General features: G+C 45.1%; 1 protein-coding gene across 6 annotated transcripts in view; it reads right to left on the minus strand.

Annotated features, from left to right (window-relative positions):
- The window catches only part of LOC137542203 (rho GTPase-activating protein 39-like), a 246,130-nt gene that overhangs the window by 215,388 nt on the left and 13,646 nt on the right, over positions 1-17,096 (minus strand). For 5 of the 6 annotated variants that reach the window (XM_068263943.1, XM_068263946.1, XM_068263940.1 and 2 more), the window contains exon 2: positions 16,485-16,610. The exons of the other annotated variant lie outside the window; for it this stretch is intronic. In XM_068263943.1, the coding sequence (XP_068120044.1) occupies positions 16,485-16,507 (23 nt within the window). In that variant the 5' untranslated portion in view covers positions 16,508-16,610. The remainder of the gene's footprint in view (positions 1-16,484; positions 16,611-17,096) is intronic. 6 annotated transcript variants of the gene reach the window in all.

A 17,096-nucleotide genomic window follows, 5' to 3' on the forward strand; every position in this document is an offset into this window, starting at 1 on the left:
CAGAAGGCCTACTACGATCTCAACCCTGCAGACGCCCTCAACTATGATCGACTAAAGGCAGAGATCCTGGCCCGACTAGGTGTAACCACAGCGGTCCGGGCACAGAGGGTGTACAGCTGGCAATACCTGATGGATCGTCCAGCCAGATCGCAGATGTATGACCTCATCCAACTGGCGACAAAGTGGCTGCAACCAGAGGTACTTACCAGGCCTGAGATGGTGGAGCGATTCGTGCTGGATCGTTTTCTGCGTGCCCTGCCAGTGGGACTACAGCGATGGGTCAGTCATGCAGACCCCAAAAAAGCGGAGCAGCTGGTGGAGCTGGTGGAGAGATATACCGTAGTGGAAGATCTACTCTCTCCAAAGGGCCAGGCGGGCCCCATCTTATCCCGTGTTGCAAGGTTCCCTGACTCTGGAAAGGGTGCTTCACGGAACCCCGCAACCAGCATCACCAGCAACAGGGAAGTATTCCCAACAGCCGCTAAGGGGTTGCCACCTGCTATTGCTACACCTCGGAAGGGAGGTGCGATCCAGTGTTGGAGATGTTCTGCCTGGGGCCATACCAGAGCCCAGTGTCCACTGCAGGAGAAACCCATGCAGTGTGACGTGCTACGGAGGGTATCCTTTTTTGCCCAGGAGGTATGCCTGGCAGAGTGCCAGGAGAGCTTTGTGTGCCCCGTTAGTGTGAACCAGGTACCTGCTAAAGCCTTGCTGGACTCAGGCAGTATGGTAACCATGGTGCACGCTGATCTGATTGGAACAACTGACACTGTGCTAAAGCCGCTTAAGGTGGTGTGTATTCATAAAGACACAAAGACTTATCCTGTGGTGCCAGTGTCGATTTCAACTGACTGTGGGACAATTACTCACGCCGTCGGAGTAGTAAGAAACCTAATGTGTCCAGTAATATTGGGTCGAGACTTTCCACTGTTTTGGGAACTATGGGAGAATGTAAAAGGGAAGTTATTTAAGGATTCTGATAATAACTTAGCCCCTCCTCCCCATACTAGAGAACTTGATGCACCAAGTCTGGACAAAGATGTTGCAGAAAATTTATTGCAAAGTGATAATGTATTATTGCAAAATGATGATGTAATGTTGCAAATGGATGAAAATGTGACTGACCATCCTTGTCGGGACCCTGAGCAGGTTACTGAGGGGGGGGAGGATGATTCCCCATTACAGGTTATGTTGGGCGAGGATGATGAGGAATCTTCCCCCCAATCTATGCTCCCAAAAAAAGTGGGATCAGCGCATCACCAGGCCGCCTCTGGTGTATATGCAGAGCCTCTGTTTGGGTTCAAGGTGCGTTTGCAGTTTCTGGGGGGGCTCAGCGCATCTCTGAGCTGAGGCCATTCAGAGGCGGCCTGGTGATGCGCTGATCCCACTTTTTTTGCGCAATTCTCAATTTTACTGGTAGCGCGCCCAGGCTATGCATATGCATAGGTAGAATTTAGTTAGTGTTAGGTCCCCTCCCATGGAGGAAAGACTTCTTCGACAGTGGGAGGGACGAGTACCTAACAAATTGCAAATTGTTAGTGGAAACTAACATCCTCCAAGTGGTAGACAGGTCATGTGTATGCTCATTGTGTATTTGAATCCCATGAGTGGGGTGTGCACTTTTTTGCAGGTAAGCACTCATCTGTTTTTAAGTAGCGCTGTTCATTTCTTTGCTATGTTTGATTGATTTATTTCTGGTCAGCTGCTCCCACTTAATAGTTTTCCTTTGGTGTATATGCAGAGCCTCTGTTTGGGTTCAAGGTGCGTTTGCAGTTTCTGGGGGGGCTCAGCGCATCTCTGAGCTGAGGCCATTCAGAGGCGGCCTGGTGATGCGCTGATCCCACTTTTTTTGCGCAATTCTCAATTTTACTGGTAGCGCGCCCAGGCTATGCATATGCATAGGTAGAATTTAGTTAGTGTTAGGTCCCCTCCCATGGAGGAAAGACTTCTTCGACAGTGGGAGGGACGAGTACCTAACAAATTGCAAATTGTTAGTGGAAACTAACATCCTCCAAGTGGTAGACAGGTCATGTGTATGCTCATTGTGTATTTGAATCCCATGAGTGGGGTGTGCACTTTTTTGCAGGTAAGCACTCATCTGTTTTTAAGTAGCGCTGTTCATTTCTTTGCCATGCTAGAGAACAGGTATCTGTTGTAAATGGAGTTTCCCAGGAACCTGGGGCAGAGGAGAGATTCCCTCATTTTGCAGTTAATGGGGATCTGTTATATCGGGTTGCAAAGGTCAGAGAAGAGGTTGTTGAGCAGCTGCTAGTGCCTCAAGAGTTTCGGAGGATGGTACTAGACTTGGCTCACAATGAAGCATTGGGAGGTCACCTGGGTGCCGAGAAAACGGAGGCGCGGATAACTGACAGGTTTTATTGGCCTGGGTTAAAGGCCGAAGTAAAGAATTACTGCTCTTCTTGCCCCACCTGTCAGTTAACCGCGCCAGTGTCCCATTTTCGAAACCCTTTGGTGCCCTTGCAAATAATCGAGGTGCCATTCGAGCGCATTGCCATGGATATAGTGGGGCCATTGGTAAAGTCTGCCAGGGGGCACCAATATATCCTTGTCATACTCGACTATGCTACTCTCTACCCGGAAGCCTTTCCGTTAAGAAAACCCACGTCCAAAGCTATCGCCCGAGAATTATTTAATTTGTTCACTCGGACGGGTTTTCCTAAGGAAATCCTTACGGACCAAGGAACCCCGTTTATGTCTAAAGTTATGGCTGATGTGTGTAAACTGTTCCAGATCAAGCAGATGAGAACCTCTGTTTATCACCCTCAGACAGATGGGCTGGTTGAACGGTTTAATAAGACCTTAAAAATTAAGTTAAAAAGAGTTGTTCAAAGGGACGGAAAATATTGGGATTGTTTATTGCCTGCGGTGATGTTTGCTGTTCGGGAGGTACCTCAAGCCTCCACAGGTTTTTCACCATTTGAACTGGTATATGGGCGCAGACCTCGAGGGTTGCTTGACTTGGTAAAAGAAACATGGGAAAGTGAGTCCAGTCCCCACAAAAGTGTGGTGGAACACGTTTCCCAGTTGCAAGAACGTATTGCCAAGGTGATGCCCCTTGTCAAGGAACCCTTACAGGCAGCCCAAGAAGCGCAGAGTCGGGTACATAACCGCTCCGCAAAAAATCAGGCAGTTTCAGGTGGGGGATAGAGTGGCAGTATTGATCCCCACCGTGGAGAGTAAATTCTTGGCCAGGTGGCACAGTCCCTTCGAGATCATTGAAAAAGTGGGGGAAGTGAATTATAAGGTACATCAGCCAGGGAGACGGAAACCCTATCAACTTTATCATGTCAATCTGTTAAAGCCCTGGAAAGAGAGAGAGAGAGACCGCTCCGGTTATGGTGGGTGTGAGTGTGGTACCCCAAATCAGCATTGAGGATGTGAAAGTAGCCCCCACTCTTTCCAAATCACAGGTCCAACAGGTAAAAGAAACTCTCCAGAGAAACAAGGGGATATTTTCTGATTTGCCTGGACTCACTAATATGGTTGAACACAACATTATTACTGAGCCCAAGGCTAAAGTGTTTGTCAGGCCCTATCGCATTCCGGAGGCCCGCAGAAAGGCTGTTTCAGAGGAAGTAAAACGCATGTTGGAATTGGACGTCATTGAAGAATCGCAGAGTGAATGGTCAAGCCCGATTGTGTTGGTACCCAAGCCAAACGGAACTTTGCGATTCTGTAATGATTTCCGGAAATTAAATGAAATTTCCAAATTTGATGGCTATCCCATGCCACGTGTGGATGAACTGATAGAAAGGTTAGGCCCAGCCTGCTACATAACCACGTTAGACCTGACCAAAGGATATTGGCAAATACCCTTGGCCAAAGAAGCCAGAGAGAAAACGGCATTTTCCACACCTGAGGGCCATTTTCAGTACAAGAGAATGCCGTTTGGGTTACAGACCGCCCCTGCCACATTTCAAAGAGTTATGGACAGATTGTTGCGTCCACACCAAAGATATGCATCGGTCTATTTAGACGACATCGTAATTTTTAGTTCAGACTGGGAGTCTCACCTTCCAAAGGTTCAAGCAGTCCTGGATGCATTAAGGAAGGCGGGTTTTACAGTGAATCCCGAGAAATGTGCCCTAGGCATGGAGGAAGCAAAATCCTTGGGGTACATTGTCGGAAGGGGGTTGGTAAAACCTCAAATTAATAAAATTGAGGCAATCCAGGAATGGCCCCGCCCCCTCAGTAAGAAACAGGTTCGAGCTTTCTTGGGGATAGTGGGATACTACAGACGGTTCATTCCCAATTTTTCTACCCTAGCAGCTCCCTTAACTGACTTGACCAAGGGCCGGAAGTCAGTGATGATACAGTGGACGGCAGAGACAGAAAAAGCGTTTTTGGAGCTGAAATCGGCATTGTGTAGTCACCCTGTCCTGGTAGCCCCCGATTTCACTCGAGAATTCGTAGTGCAGACAGATGCCTCAGATGTTGGGTTGGGGGGCGGTTCTGTCACAGGTGATTGATGGAGAAGAAAATCCCATAGTTTTTCTCAGTCGGAAACTGACGGCCGCTGAGAAAAACTATGCGGTAGTGGAGAGGGAATGCTTGGCCATAAAATGGGCCCTGGACTCCCTGCGCTACTATTTATTGGGTAGGAAGTTCAGGTTGATCGCTGACCATGCCCCGCTAGCTTGGATGAAAAGGAACAAAGGAACAAATGCAAGAGTGTCCCGGTGGTTTCTCTCTCTCCAGGAATTCAACTATGTGGTGGAACATAGGCCGGGTAAAGTGCACCAGAACGCTGATGCCCTTTCCAGAGTCCACTGTTTAGTGGGTCTATGTGCCTCCACCTCCTCTGGGTTGAGGCAGAGGGGGGGGGGATATGTAGGGGCCATCGGGGCTGGGTAGTAGATGGGAGGTACATTTCCCCGGTATTTGGACTATGGTCACTTTAAAACCTTGTGTGGTCCTAGGAAAGGAGTCCGGATTTTGGCAGCAAGCAGTTGCTGCTTGGTTTTTTTTCTTTTCAGGGCCGGACTCCTGGGATGGGAGGGAAGGAAGGGCGGGCCTTCCCATCCCACCTAGGTACACACCTGGTTGTCAGTGGGGCTGAGAGCCTCACTAATATGGTATTGATGAGATGCAAATTTATGCATAAGAAGCAGCCTCACAGGCAGTCTGAGGAGAGGTGTTGGAGGAGTAGCATGTCTGCTACGGAATCTCCTAACAAGGAATATTGGAGCACTTGATGGAAGCCAAACCATACCCTGGTCGGTTGGTAATATGGTATTGGCCTGATGGAAATGGAACTTTGTTTGAACCTGCTGGACTTTCTATTACAAAGCTGAAGTAAGCTGACTGTTTATTTCCCACTTGTTACTGCTGAACTGAAGCTGTTTTTCTTCTACTGCACAATAAATGGACTTTATTTTATACATCTGTGTACTGCGTGCTGGCTGCGACCCCTCTAAACTTTACAATAGTTACCTAAGGGTCTGAACTTTTTAAATATACATGTCAAGAGAGTGTCTTATTAAATTTTTTAAAATTATAAGCTTGTAAATAGTGATGGACACAAATTGAAAAAATGCACCTTTATTTCTAAATAAAATATCGGCGCCATAAATTGTGATAGGGACGTAATTTAACCGGTATAATAAGCGGGACAAATGGGCACATAAAATGCATAGGTTTTAATTACTGTAGCATATATTAATTTTAAACTATAATGGCCAAAAACTGAGAATTAATGAATTTTTCCCATTTCTATCTTAATCTTCCTGTTAAAATGCATTTACAGTAAAGTGGCTCTTAGCAAAATGTACTACCCAAAGAAAGCCTAATTAGTGGCGGAAAAAACAAGATATAGATCAATTAATTGTGATAAGTAGCAATAAAGTTATTGGCGAATGAATGGGAGGTGAACCTTGCTCGGATGCATAAGATTTTCGAAGCTGTAGGCTGAAGTATATAGAAAAGAAAAAAAAAAAAAAAACGAAAAAAAAACAAGAAACAACACTGTGCTTCCACCTTAGAACTAATACAAAGGAAAATCCTTAGCTAATCAGAAATCCTGGGGCTATTTACATCCCCCTCCCCTCAACCCCAGGGAAGGGAAGGAGAAAGAAAAGGGGCCACGGGGAGGGGTGAAGAGGGGAACCATCAGCAGTCACCTTAACCACTGGAACTGCAGTGCACAACCCACTATCTCCTAAACAGCTATTACCATGATGGTATGAACTTCTTCAGACCCAAGGGAACAAGAAAAGGGGTGAAGGGGGGGGGGGTGCGTTTCAAACTGGATAACACATCAGACTATTCCATACCCGGTATAGTTATAACCTCTCCGCCTCGAGGTTCCACTCTACACTAACAGAATTCACTCCACCAAGTTTTCCCTGAACTCCAGCCAAGCAGCCCATTGACTATGGAATTTAGCCGTCTGATTCTGAGCCGACAAAACCAATTCCTCCATCCTCATTGTGTCATTGATAGCCTCAGACAATTCTACCGCCCCCAAATTGACATTCATCTTTCAATTTTTAGCTATCAAATACCTGACTGAGGACATCAGGTGACCCAGAATAGATCCTTTTGCATGTTTTACTGAGCCCAGAAACATAGAAAGTAGTGCAATTTCCGGGGAATGGGCTATTTGGCATAGGCTCATTTTCTCAAACCACTCAAATGCGAGCCTCCTTAAATGGGTAATACAGTCACATCCCCACCACATATGTAAATAATCCCCAGGCTCCTTCCCGCATCTCCAATAGGCCTCCGAAACCCCCTCTCGACATCTAGAGATCTGAGCTGGGGTCCGAAACAACCGAGTCAAAAGCCTATAGTTCCTTTTCTGCACTTTACTCGACCTTGAGGACCTATGCGTCAGGGCCAGAGCCTTTCTCCAGTCACTAGATGAAAACTGTTTAACTAAGTCCTTTTTCCATTGTAAACAGATATGACTAAGCTGGTTAGGGGAGACATCCACAAGAATCTTATAGATTTTTGATAAAACATGCTCAGGGCGACGCACAGCTTCTCAAAGGCCGTGCAACACCTCATCATGTGAGACGAGGGAGATAGGGACTTAACATAGCTACATAATTGCTGATATTGTAGCCATTCCAAGAGATCAGAATTTCTGATGCTTTCGGGCAACAATTCCGTAATAGGAGGGGTGTTTCCTCCCCATTGTTCGCCAGTCCCTTCTATTAAGGCCCAAAAAACTTTTAACTCTGACTGCAGGAGGAAATCCCAGATTTTCAAAATTAGAAGTAACAGGACTCGACATGAAAATTGCTTTTGGGATATCAAGGGGGGCTGCCTGCATTATATGCTAAAAGATGAGTAAAATGTCAATTTTAAGCACATTAATTCCTCCCAACCAAGAAGGCTTTCCGTATGTGGGAGAGGCTAGGTCCCTTGACCAGGGGCGTAGCAATAGGGGGTGCAGAGGTAGCGACCGCATCGGGGCCCTTGGGCCAGAGGGGCCTCGAAGGGCCCTCCCTCAACTACAGTATTAGCTCTCCATTAGTCCTGTCCTCATAATAATCACTTCTATAGCTACTTTGAACAGTGGTAATTATTAACAAACTACTCCCCATTCCCTTCTTGCACCTCTGACACTGTAGTTGCCATTGGCAGGTTTTGGTGCGCCGTATCAATTGTTAAGTATAGAGTGCTTGGGGGGCCCCAATGTAAAACTTGCATTGGGGCCCACAGCTCCTTAGCTACGCCACTGCCCTTGAGACCTGGTGTAACAGTGGAATATAATTTAATGCATAAAGGTCAGAAAGACAAGAAGGAATATAAATTCTCAAATATTTAATATGGATTACTTGCCATTTAAAAGAAAAAACAGTTTTCAGTTTTGTCAACAGTTTTTGTGTTAAGTTAATATTTATGGCTTCTGTTTTAGAGGCATTTATTTTGAAATTACTCAAATCTCCAAATCTGCGAATTTCCGAGAGAACATTTTAAAGCGAGATCTTCGGTAAACTAATAAAAAGCAACACATCGTCTGCATACAAAAATATCTTATGATGACCAGTCCGGGTTCATAGCCCCATTATAGAGGGATTTTGTCTGACAGCATTTGCAAAATGCTCAATGATTAACATATATAGTAATGGAGACAGGGGGCACCCCTGCCTGGTACCATTATAAATGCTGAAGGCGTCCGACAGTAGGCCATTTACTCTTACTCTGGCTGTCGGGGCAGTGTATAATGACATGATCTTTTCAACCATACCCGACCCCAGGCCGGCCTGACACAAGACCAGTTCTAAAAACACCCAATTAACTCTGTCGAACTCCTTCTCTGCATCAATGGACTCCAGGCAGCTAGGCACCCCTGTACGTTGGGCAAGCTCAATCAGTGTAATAACTTTAAGGACATTATCCCTTAGTTCTCTATGAGGGACAAATCCGGACTGGTCACCATGTACCAGACGAGGTATAAAAGGTTGTAGCCTATTTGCAATCAGTCTCGCAAAAAGCTTAATATCCAGGTTAATAAGTGAAATAGGTCTAAAGCCAGCGCAGTCCATTTAGTCTTTACCGGGCTTAGGGAGGACAACGATATGTGCCTGTAGGGCCTGGGGAGGGAAGGCTGTAGAGGGCGAAATAGAATTAAAAGCCTCTAGTGACACTGGAGCCAACTCTTTCTGAAAAGTTTTATAAAAAGGGGCCGTATAGCTGTCTGGCCCTGGACTCTTTCCATTTTTGAAGCCTGAATAACTGCTATTATTTCACCTTATTTCACCTCTGTGCCTGGCTCTTCTTCTGACCACATATGCTATTGCTCCGTTGTTGTTGCCTGATGAAGCGGGATCAAACCTGAGAAAAACGCTTTGCATATTTGGAGTTCATAAATAAAATATATTGACTGTCTTTACTACAGTCATTGTGTGTGTCTACTTGGAGGAGGTAAGTCCACCACAACTTCCTCTATTTACCAAGAATTTGGTTTTTAAGCTCATTTAGCTTCCTTTTATCCTTTTGGTGCCTCTGTTCTCCTGCATAATATTGAGTCCACCCTGGGTGGAGGGTTGAACCCCCTTTTTCTCATCTACAGAGAGCGACTTCTTATTCCTGAGTGGGGTCAGGAAAATCTCCCCACCTGTCTTTACAGTGGTTGCCTAATGGGAACCCTGGTTTGTGAGTATTAATATTTACTCTATTTAATAACCATTTACCAGTACATATTACACTATTGGGGCTCTTGGTGTTCCTTGTTTTTAGGCTCAAAAAGCTGAATTAGCTACCAGAATACCTTTGAACATTGTACATAACTGGAATGCTCTCCAAAAAGCAATGCAAAAAAAAAGATTTCAGTCAAAGATAAAACATTGGTGTCATCCTTACAAATTAAGGAAAAAAGCTTCAGCGCAAACTTTGCGACCCACAATAGACTTCAATGGGCAGGCGAACTTTCAAAACTTCAAACACTAATTCTGGCCACAACAGTGATGGAAAAGATGTTTCAAGGGGTCTAACACCTGGAGGTGGGCATGGCGGAGTGGGATACACGCCAAAAGTCCCGGGGAAAATTACGGATTTGACGCAGAGCAGGGTTTTAAGGGAAGAAATCACATTGCAATGCTAAATTGGAGGCATAAAGTGCTTTAAAACATCTTGCGTGTGTATACATCTTATTAGGTAGTGTAATTAGTGTACTGCTTCACACTGACAGACCAAACTCACTGTGTAACACACCGCAAACAGCTGACTGGTATTACAATACAATGTGCAGCTGTCACACAGGTGCAGTTCAAAGGTATGCACGGACTGGTATATAAAACAACGTGTGGTCAGTCACACAGGTGCAGTGAAAGGTATGCAGTGACTGGTATTACAATACAATATGCAGCTGTCACACAGGTGCAGTTCAAAGTTATGCACAAACTGGTATATAAAACAGTGTGCGGTCAGTCACACAGATGCAGTGAAAGGTGTGCCGTGATGGGTATTACAATACAACGTGCACCTGTCACACAGGTGCATTTCAAAGATATGCATGGACTGGTATATAAAACAGTGTGTGGTCAGTCACACAGATGCAGTGAAAGGTATGCCGTGACTGATATTACAATACAATGTGCAGCTGTCACACAGCTGCAGTTCAAAGGTATGCACGGACTGGTATATAAAACAGCGTGCTGTCACACAGAGGCAGTGAAAGGTATGCAGTGACTGGTATTATAATACAATGTGCAGTGCAGCAGTCACACAGGTCAGGTGGTGCAGTGAAAAGGTAGGCACTGAATGTGCTGGGCCTGGCACAGTACAGCAATTAGCAAGGGCCAGCTGCGAGACAGGGCTGCATATGCAAGTGTCAGTGGGCCACACAAAAATAAAAACACATCACAAGAACAGAAGCTCTCAAAAGAGCTGTTTTGGGGTGCTTTTTAACAATAAATATCAGCAAGGAGTAAGCTAACAAGTGCCTAACTAAGATTTCCCTATCTCTGCAGCAACCTCTCTCCCTTCTCTCACTAAAACAGCAACACACAGAGTGAGAAAATTGCCGACGCTACTGCCTTTTATAAGGGGGGGCTCCAGGAGGGAGTGCAGCCTGATTGGCTGCCATGTGTCTGCTGACTGTGATGTAGAGGGTCAAAGTTTAGCCCAATGATGTAGTATAGGGGGCGGGTCGAACTCGCATAAAGTTCACGTTCGATCGCAATCACAAACTCGCGTTGTTTGCGCGAATAAGTTCGCATGCGAACCGTTCGGGCCATCTCTAAACCTAACCCAAATATCAACACCAAGGAAAGAAGAAATCATTGAGGCTTGATAGTACAGCAGAAATAGTAGAAGAAAAACATGGACATTTTAGTAGTACTTTTGCAATCCCTGTTTGAGAAAGTCTGGAAGTAGCATCAAATCCCATTGGATCAGAAAAAGTGTGTCCTTGTAAAAGTTGCCAAAAAAAGGTGTGTGATAACTGCCTGGGGAATCACTCCACTATCCACCCCTAGCATAATGTTCAAAAGAATTGTACTAGATAGAATGAAAGACTTAAAACTTAGAAGAGAACGAGCTGGCTTCTATAAAAATAAATCATAGATCAGATCAACACACTACACATTATGACAGAACAATGTTTGGAACCCACAACAGCCTGGTGCGGAAGATGAAAATACAAGGCTTAGGTGAAAATGTGTGTACAGTACGTTGATAGAGAACTGGTTGCGTAGCAGAAGGCAAAAATTGCCGGTAAATGCCTCGTACTTAAAATGGAAAACTGTTAACAGTGGGGTCCCTCAAGTTTCAGTGGTAGGTCCATTTTTGTAGATGCTACAAAGTTATGCAGAATTATCAACACTAAGGCACCTGCGTCACCCTTTTGTGTTTTAAGATAATCTTGTTGTTCTTGCAGCTGTACTGCAACTAATCTGCGTGTCCTGTTATTCTCAGACTCTATTCAGATAGCAGTTTTTTATAGTTTTGCAGGAGATAACTATTAAAGGACAAAATATAACATGAAACAACATCTCCTTGGAGAACACTCAGGAGAAAAGAAGGAGACAAGAATTGCCTTTGTATATTGGGATGTTCAAGTGTTACAATGCAGTACTACTGATTTAGGTGATCTGATTTCAGATTCTATACCAATTGATGTTAGCGCAAATAAAAGAGTGTCCCGTACAGTAGGGTACTTTGTACAGTTTTTGATGCTATGAGCGCACTAACATGGCCAGAATAATCTTGTTCACAATAAATTGTACTCATTTTCTTTACATCATTGTTTTCATTATAACATTTTTACCCTTCCCTGCCTACGGAATGAGGGGGCCTCACAATGTGAAATTGCCCGTGCCTCATTTGGGCTCTCAGAGGGCCTGGATGTGAAGCAGACCTTGTAAATATAGTGCAGTATATACACAATCTAAATGAGTTCCACAACTGGCCTGCTACTTTTCTTATAAGTTCAATACTGCCATCTTGTGGGAGTTTTTAAGCAATGCATGCTGTGTCCACAATTGATAAGAGTTTATTCTTTGAGGATTATTTATAAAACGTTTTGACTAAATGTATGGGTAGACTTGAGTGGATCTGCAAATATTCCCAAATTACACTATGCTGCGCACATTGGGGGCCACACTTTCACTGCTGGCATAGATTTTAAAGAGAACCCGAGGTGGGAATTACTTTTACTATTGGGGCACAGAGGCTGGTTGTGCGCACTAAGACCAGCCTCTGTTGCCCCATCGTGTGTCTCCATGTCCCCCCTGCTCGCCGCTATACCCCCCGCATTGCTGGCGACACGCAGCGTGTCGCCAGCTCAATGTTTACCTTGCGCTGTCAGTCAGCGCTGCTCCCCTGCCTCCTCCGCATCGGCGCACCCGCCCGTGTCCCTTCCCTCCCGCTGATAGGAGGGAAGTGACGCGGCGGGTGGCGCCGATGCGGAGGAGGCGGGGGAGCGGCGCTGACTGACAGCGCAAGGTAAACATTGAGCTGGCGACACAGCCAGCAATGCGGGGGGTATAGCGGCGAGCAGGGGGGACATGGAGGCACACGATGGGGCAACAGAGGCTGGTCTTAGTGCGCACAACCAGCCTCTGTGCCCCAATAGTAAAAGTAATTCCCACCTCGGGTTCTCTTTAAGATACACCATGACTGCTGACAAAGATTGAGGCCACAATGTCGGCACAGATACATTATAAGTGCTGGCATATATTGGGGTCACTCTGTTGCTGCTGACATAGATTTGGGGATACATAGATTTGGGGATTTGGGGATACATTATAAGTGCTGGCATTCCCGCAGGTCCGTGTAATGCACGCCGCATTACACCTCTCTCCCGTTGTGCATACTTACTACATCACTCATTGACTTGCATTACAACATACCGTAATCTGTGAATGACGCAATCCCAAAGCAAAGTCTGCAACGCGTTACCGCATGATAACTGACATTATAATCTATACAGTGCTGCAGAAGATGTCTGTGCTATATAAATACTAAATGATAACAACGTAAAATGGAAGCTCTGGCAAAAGCTCCCTATTACTGGGAATCCCTGAAGAGGATTCTCATTGGTCCACTTAGTGGTGGCAACTTTTAAAGAGACTCTGTAACAAATTTTTCAGCCTTAGTTCTTCTATCCTATAAGTTCCTATGCCTGTTCTAATGTGCTCTGGCTTACTGCAGCCTTTCCTAATTGCACTGTCTCTGTAAAAAATCTTATCTCCTTTCCTCTGTTGTGTCTGTCGGGCTAAAGGCGGATCGCTGGGCGGATCGCTCAGAAACAGCCGTATCAGTCCGCCGACAGACTGTACACACGCCGGACTGTCGCTGGAACGCCCACCCAGCGGGAGGTGACGACGGACCCGTCGTTGCCTCCAGTCCGGCGTGTGTACGGACCTTTAGGCTTGAATGTGTGGAATGTGCAGGGCTGCTTGTGATTGCACTCTGTATGACTCACACACTCTGTTTATGTGAGCCTATCACAAGCTGGTTAGTTTGTTTGTAAACACTGCTTAAAACTGTTAATTACAAGCCAGGATTGCAGCAGAGAGTGGCAGAACCAGCACAGAGGGGCACAGGAGAAAATAAGGAATAGAATGGTATGCTTTTTAGTGTAAGAATATTAGAGTACAGATTCTCTTTAAAATGCTTTTTTTCTGCCAGGGCTCCCATTTTACATTATAGTGAATAGTGGCGGAGATCATCGGTAGCTGCTGTGGTCCCAGCGGGTTGGGAAGCTTTGGTGGTCGGTGCCAGGGGAAATTGGCATACGTGTGCAGACATCAGCAGAGTGACGGGGTGCCCAGCATACAGCAGTGGCAAGCTGTGAATGGCGTGTCAGGGCTCCCGCACTGTAGCACCGGTTAGTGGCGGGTCCTGAAGAGGTGCATGGATGTCAGGAGACTATTGGGGAGCCCAGCATGAAGCAGTGGTGAGCAGCAGATGTGGGGAGTGTGTTGGAGGCCCCAGCACTGTAGCGGTGGTTAGTGGCGGGTCTGGAAGAGGTGCAGGGATGTCAGGAGAATGTTGGTGAGCCCAGCATTAAGCAGTGGTGAGGGGCAGATGTGGGGAGTGTGTTGGGGGTCCCAGCACTGTAGCAGAGATTAGTGGCGGGTCTGGAAGAGGTGCAGGAATGTCAGGGGACTGTTGGTGAGCCCAGCATTAAAGTGCACCCAAATTAAAAATACAAGATTTTCAAAAATAAAATCTATTTTCTAAATTATAATAATAAATAGCAGCCTTTTTTCATCTGCATGTTGACAAATATAAAATATTTTACATTTATTGGAGGAACCCCTCCCTTCCTTTCATATTGCCGGGACAGAATCCGGCAGATTGGTGGAGTAGGAGGTGTCCGGCAAAGGAGGAATTGCTAATGGCTACCACCTGTATAACCCTAGTTATAAAAAGAGAAGGGTGAAAAGCATGCACTGAAATGCTCATAGGCTTGAAGGAGTGTTTATTTATCTTTGTATGTGTCAGACTGGTGCAACTAAATATTTTGAATTAAAAACATTTTTGGTTTGGGTCCGCATTAAGCAGTGGCGAGCGGCAGATGTGGGGAGTGTGTTGGGGGCTCCAGCACTGTAGCGGTGGTTAGTGGCGAGTCTGGAAGAGGTGCAGGGATGTCAGGAGACTGTCGGTGAGCCCAGCATTAAGCAATGGCGAGCGGCAGATGTGGTGAGTGTGTTGGGAGCCACAGCACTGTAGCGGCAGTTAGTGGTGGGTCTGGAAGAGGTGCGGTAGACGTTGGGAGTATGCATCGGGTAGCACGGCAATAAAGCGGCAAGTGTGGAGGATTACATGGGAGAGAGGCACCAGTGCCATGATGCTGAAAGACAGCCCCACAGCACAAACCTCACTGGCCGGGAGGTAGAAGCAACGGTCAGCACTGTAGTGGCGGTTAGTGCAATATAAATGTTCTGTGTCTGTAAATGACAGGAGGTCTGTGGAATGACTTGGACGGTCATTCTGTTTGCCTAAGCTGGAATAGTCCTGTAAAGAAGAGTGGACATATGCTGTAGACGAGTCTAGGGGAGACATTTATCAAGAGTGTCTGAGATAAAATATTAGGAGGTTTTTAGAAATCAGTGCAGAATTGTCTCATACATCCTAAGAAATCACTCTGAAGCCTCTTAAAATTCATCTTGTTATTTAAAGTGGTCTAAACTCCGACATAACATTCAATAAAAATGTGTTTTCCTACTTTGTATTACTCATGCAGTTGTTATATTTGCTTTTGTGCAAAAGTAATATTGTCTGTTCACAAATTACAAGTTTCCAAAGTGTAGTTTATCATGCCCTAAAATCTGTCATTGAATTTTATTCAAACTGCTTTTTATTATATATTAACATATTTTAATGAGCTATTCTGAACTGTGTGTGTGTCTGAAGCACAGATAGTTCCTTTTAACTTGTTACACTGTGTTTACACACATTGGGCTTGCGCAAATTGCGCGCGCAAAAGTCCGCGAAAAGCACTTCACGTGCTAACTGTTTAGCACACCCGTGCTAAACAGTTTGCACCGCTTTGTGAATCAAGACCATTGTAACAACATTGGAATGTAAACAAAGATACTGTTATCACTAGTTTGGATGCGGATTTGAAGCTGAATAGCAGGACAAAGGGCTTTGTTTAACCATTTCAGTGATGTTCTGCTAAAACAATTCTGGGATAGTAGTTTTCAAGCTGTGAGGAATCTTTTAGAGCAAAGTAGAAATGCTGGCTTTCAGATCACTTTAACAATCCCCTTCTACACTATCACCCCATCTATAAAGCCGCTATGCCATGGCAGAACGCTGTGTTTAACCCCCCAAACACCGGGGCAAAAATCCACGACTTTCCTGGTCGTGGACTTTGCAGCCTGGGGAGGCAGAGCTTTGAGCTGTACCTCTGCCTCCATTCGCATCAATCAGCGCTAATCGCCGCCTCTCCCCCGACCCTCTCAGTGAAGGAAGACTGAGAGAGGCGGCGATCAGCTCTGATTGTAGGTAATTATACCTTTATAGGAGAAAAACACCCAATGAATATGAAACTAACACTGGAGGTCCGCTTTAAACAAGGAACCCTAACACCGTCATTTCTATAGGCTACAATCTTTCCACAAAATTTGGTCTGTACCCGCTCCCTTGCAGTTTGAACATCAATGTGATATAAAGGAACTCCGCCCATAGAGTCTGCTACTGACTCCATCTTAAATGTTTTTGGTCACGCTATCACATTTTTAAAGGACCTCTGTCGTGAAAATCTAAACATTTTAAATATATGTAAACTTATACAATTAAGAAGTATGTTTCTTCCAGAGTAAAATGAGCCATAAATTACTTTTCTCCTATGTTCTCCTTTTTCTGCCAAGTCTGAGTGACTCCATGCTACTGCACAGGCGCAAGTCAGGAGCAAGGCTGTGACCTTCCAGAGGGTCCAGCACTGGATGATGCAGAGGCTTCCCCTGCCAAGGTATTGGTCTTTAAAAACAATATTTATGTTACTTATGCTAATAAAGTAAAAATGAATATATATTCCCTTAAATTAAAGTACTCACAATTCACAAATGCAGTTGTCCATTGAACTTCAGCAGATGCAAACTGAATTACTGGTAAGAGGGGAGATGTTTGTGAGGTCATATAGCTGATCTTGGTAGAAGGCACCCCCTGGATTCTTTGCACACCTGCAATGTAAAGTAATGACTGAATTCAAAAATGTCATCTAACACTGACGATCTAAAGTTCTCACAACTGTAAATAACCTTTTTTACTGTCACTCTTCATAGCTCACACTGTGGTCTGCAAGATTTCTCCTCTATACTATTGCACCTTCATTTTGGAATGCTTTACCTCAGTCTCTCTCTTGTTTTTCAGCAGAGTTATTAAAGTGTACCTGAACCACCATTTTGCACAATGAGATAAACATACAGTAGGTACTTCCTGTGTCCACTTTTTACTTTTTTTTTGCATTGTAATTGTTATTACATTAAAGAGACTCTGTAACAAATTTTTCGGCTGTATTTCTTCTGTCCTACAGGTTCCTAAAGCAAATCTAATGTGATCTGGCTTACTGCAGCCCTTTGTAGCTGCAGAGTCAGTGTAATCAATCATCTTATCTCTCTTCAGTCGTACTTGTCGTGCCGTCTCTGGAAGGGGCTGACTCTTCATTG

The sequence above is a fragment of the Hyperolius riggenbachi genome, chromosome 12 (assembly GCF_040937935.1).
Source record: "Hyperolius riggenbachi isolate aHypRig1 chromosome 12, aHypRig1.pri, whole genome shotgun sequence".
In the NCBI taxonomy this organism is placed as follows: domain Eukaryota; kingdom Metazoa; phylum Chordata; class Amphibia; order Anura; family Hyperoliidae; genus Hyperolius; species Hyperolius riggenbachi.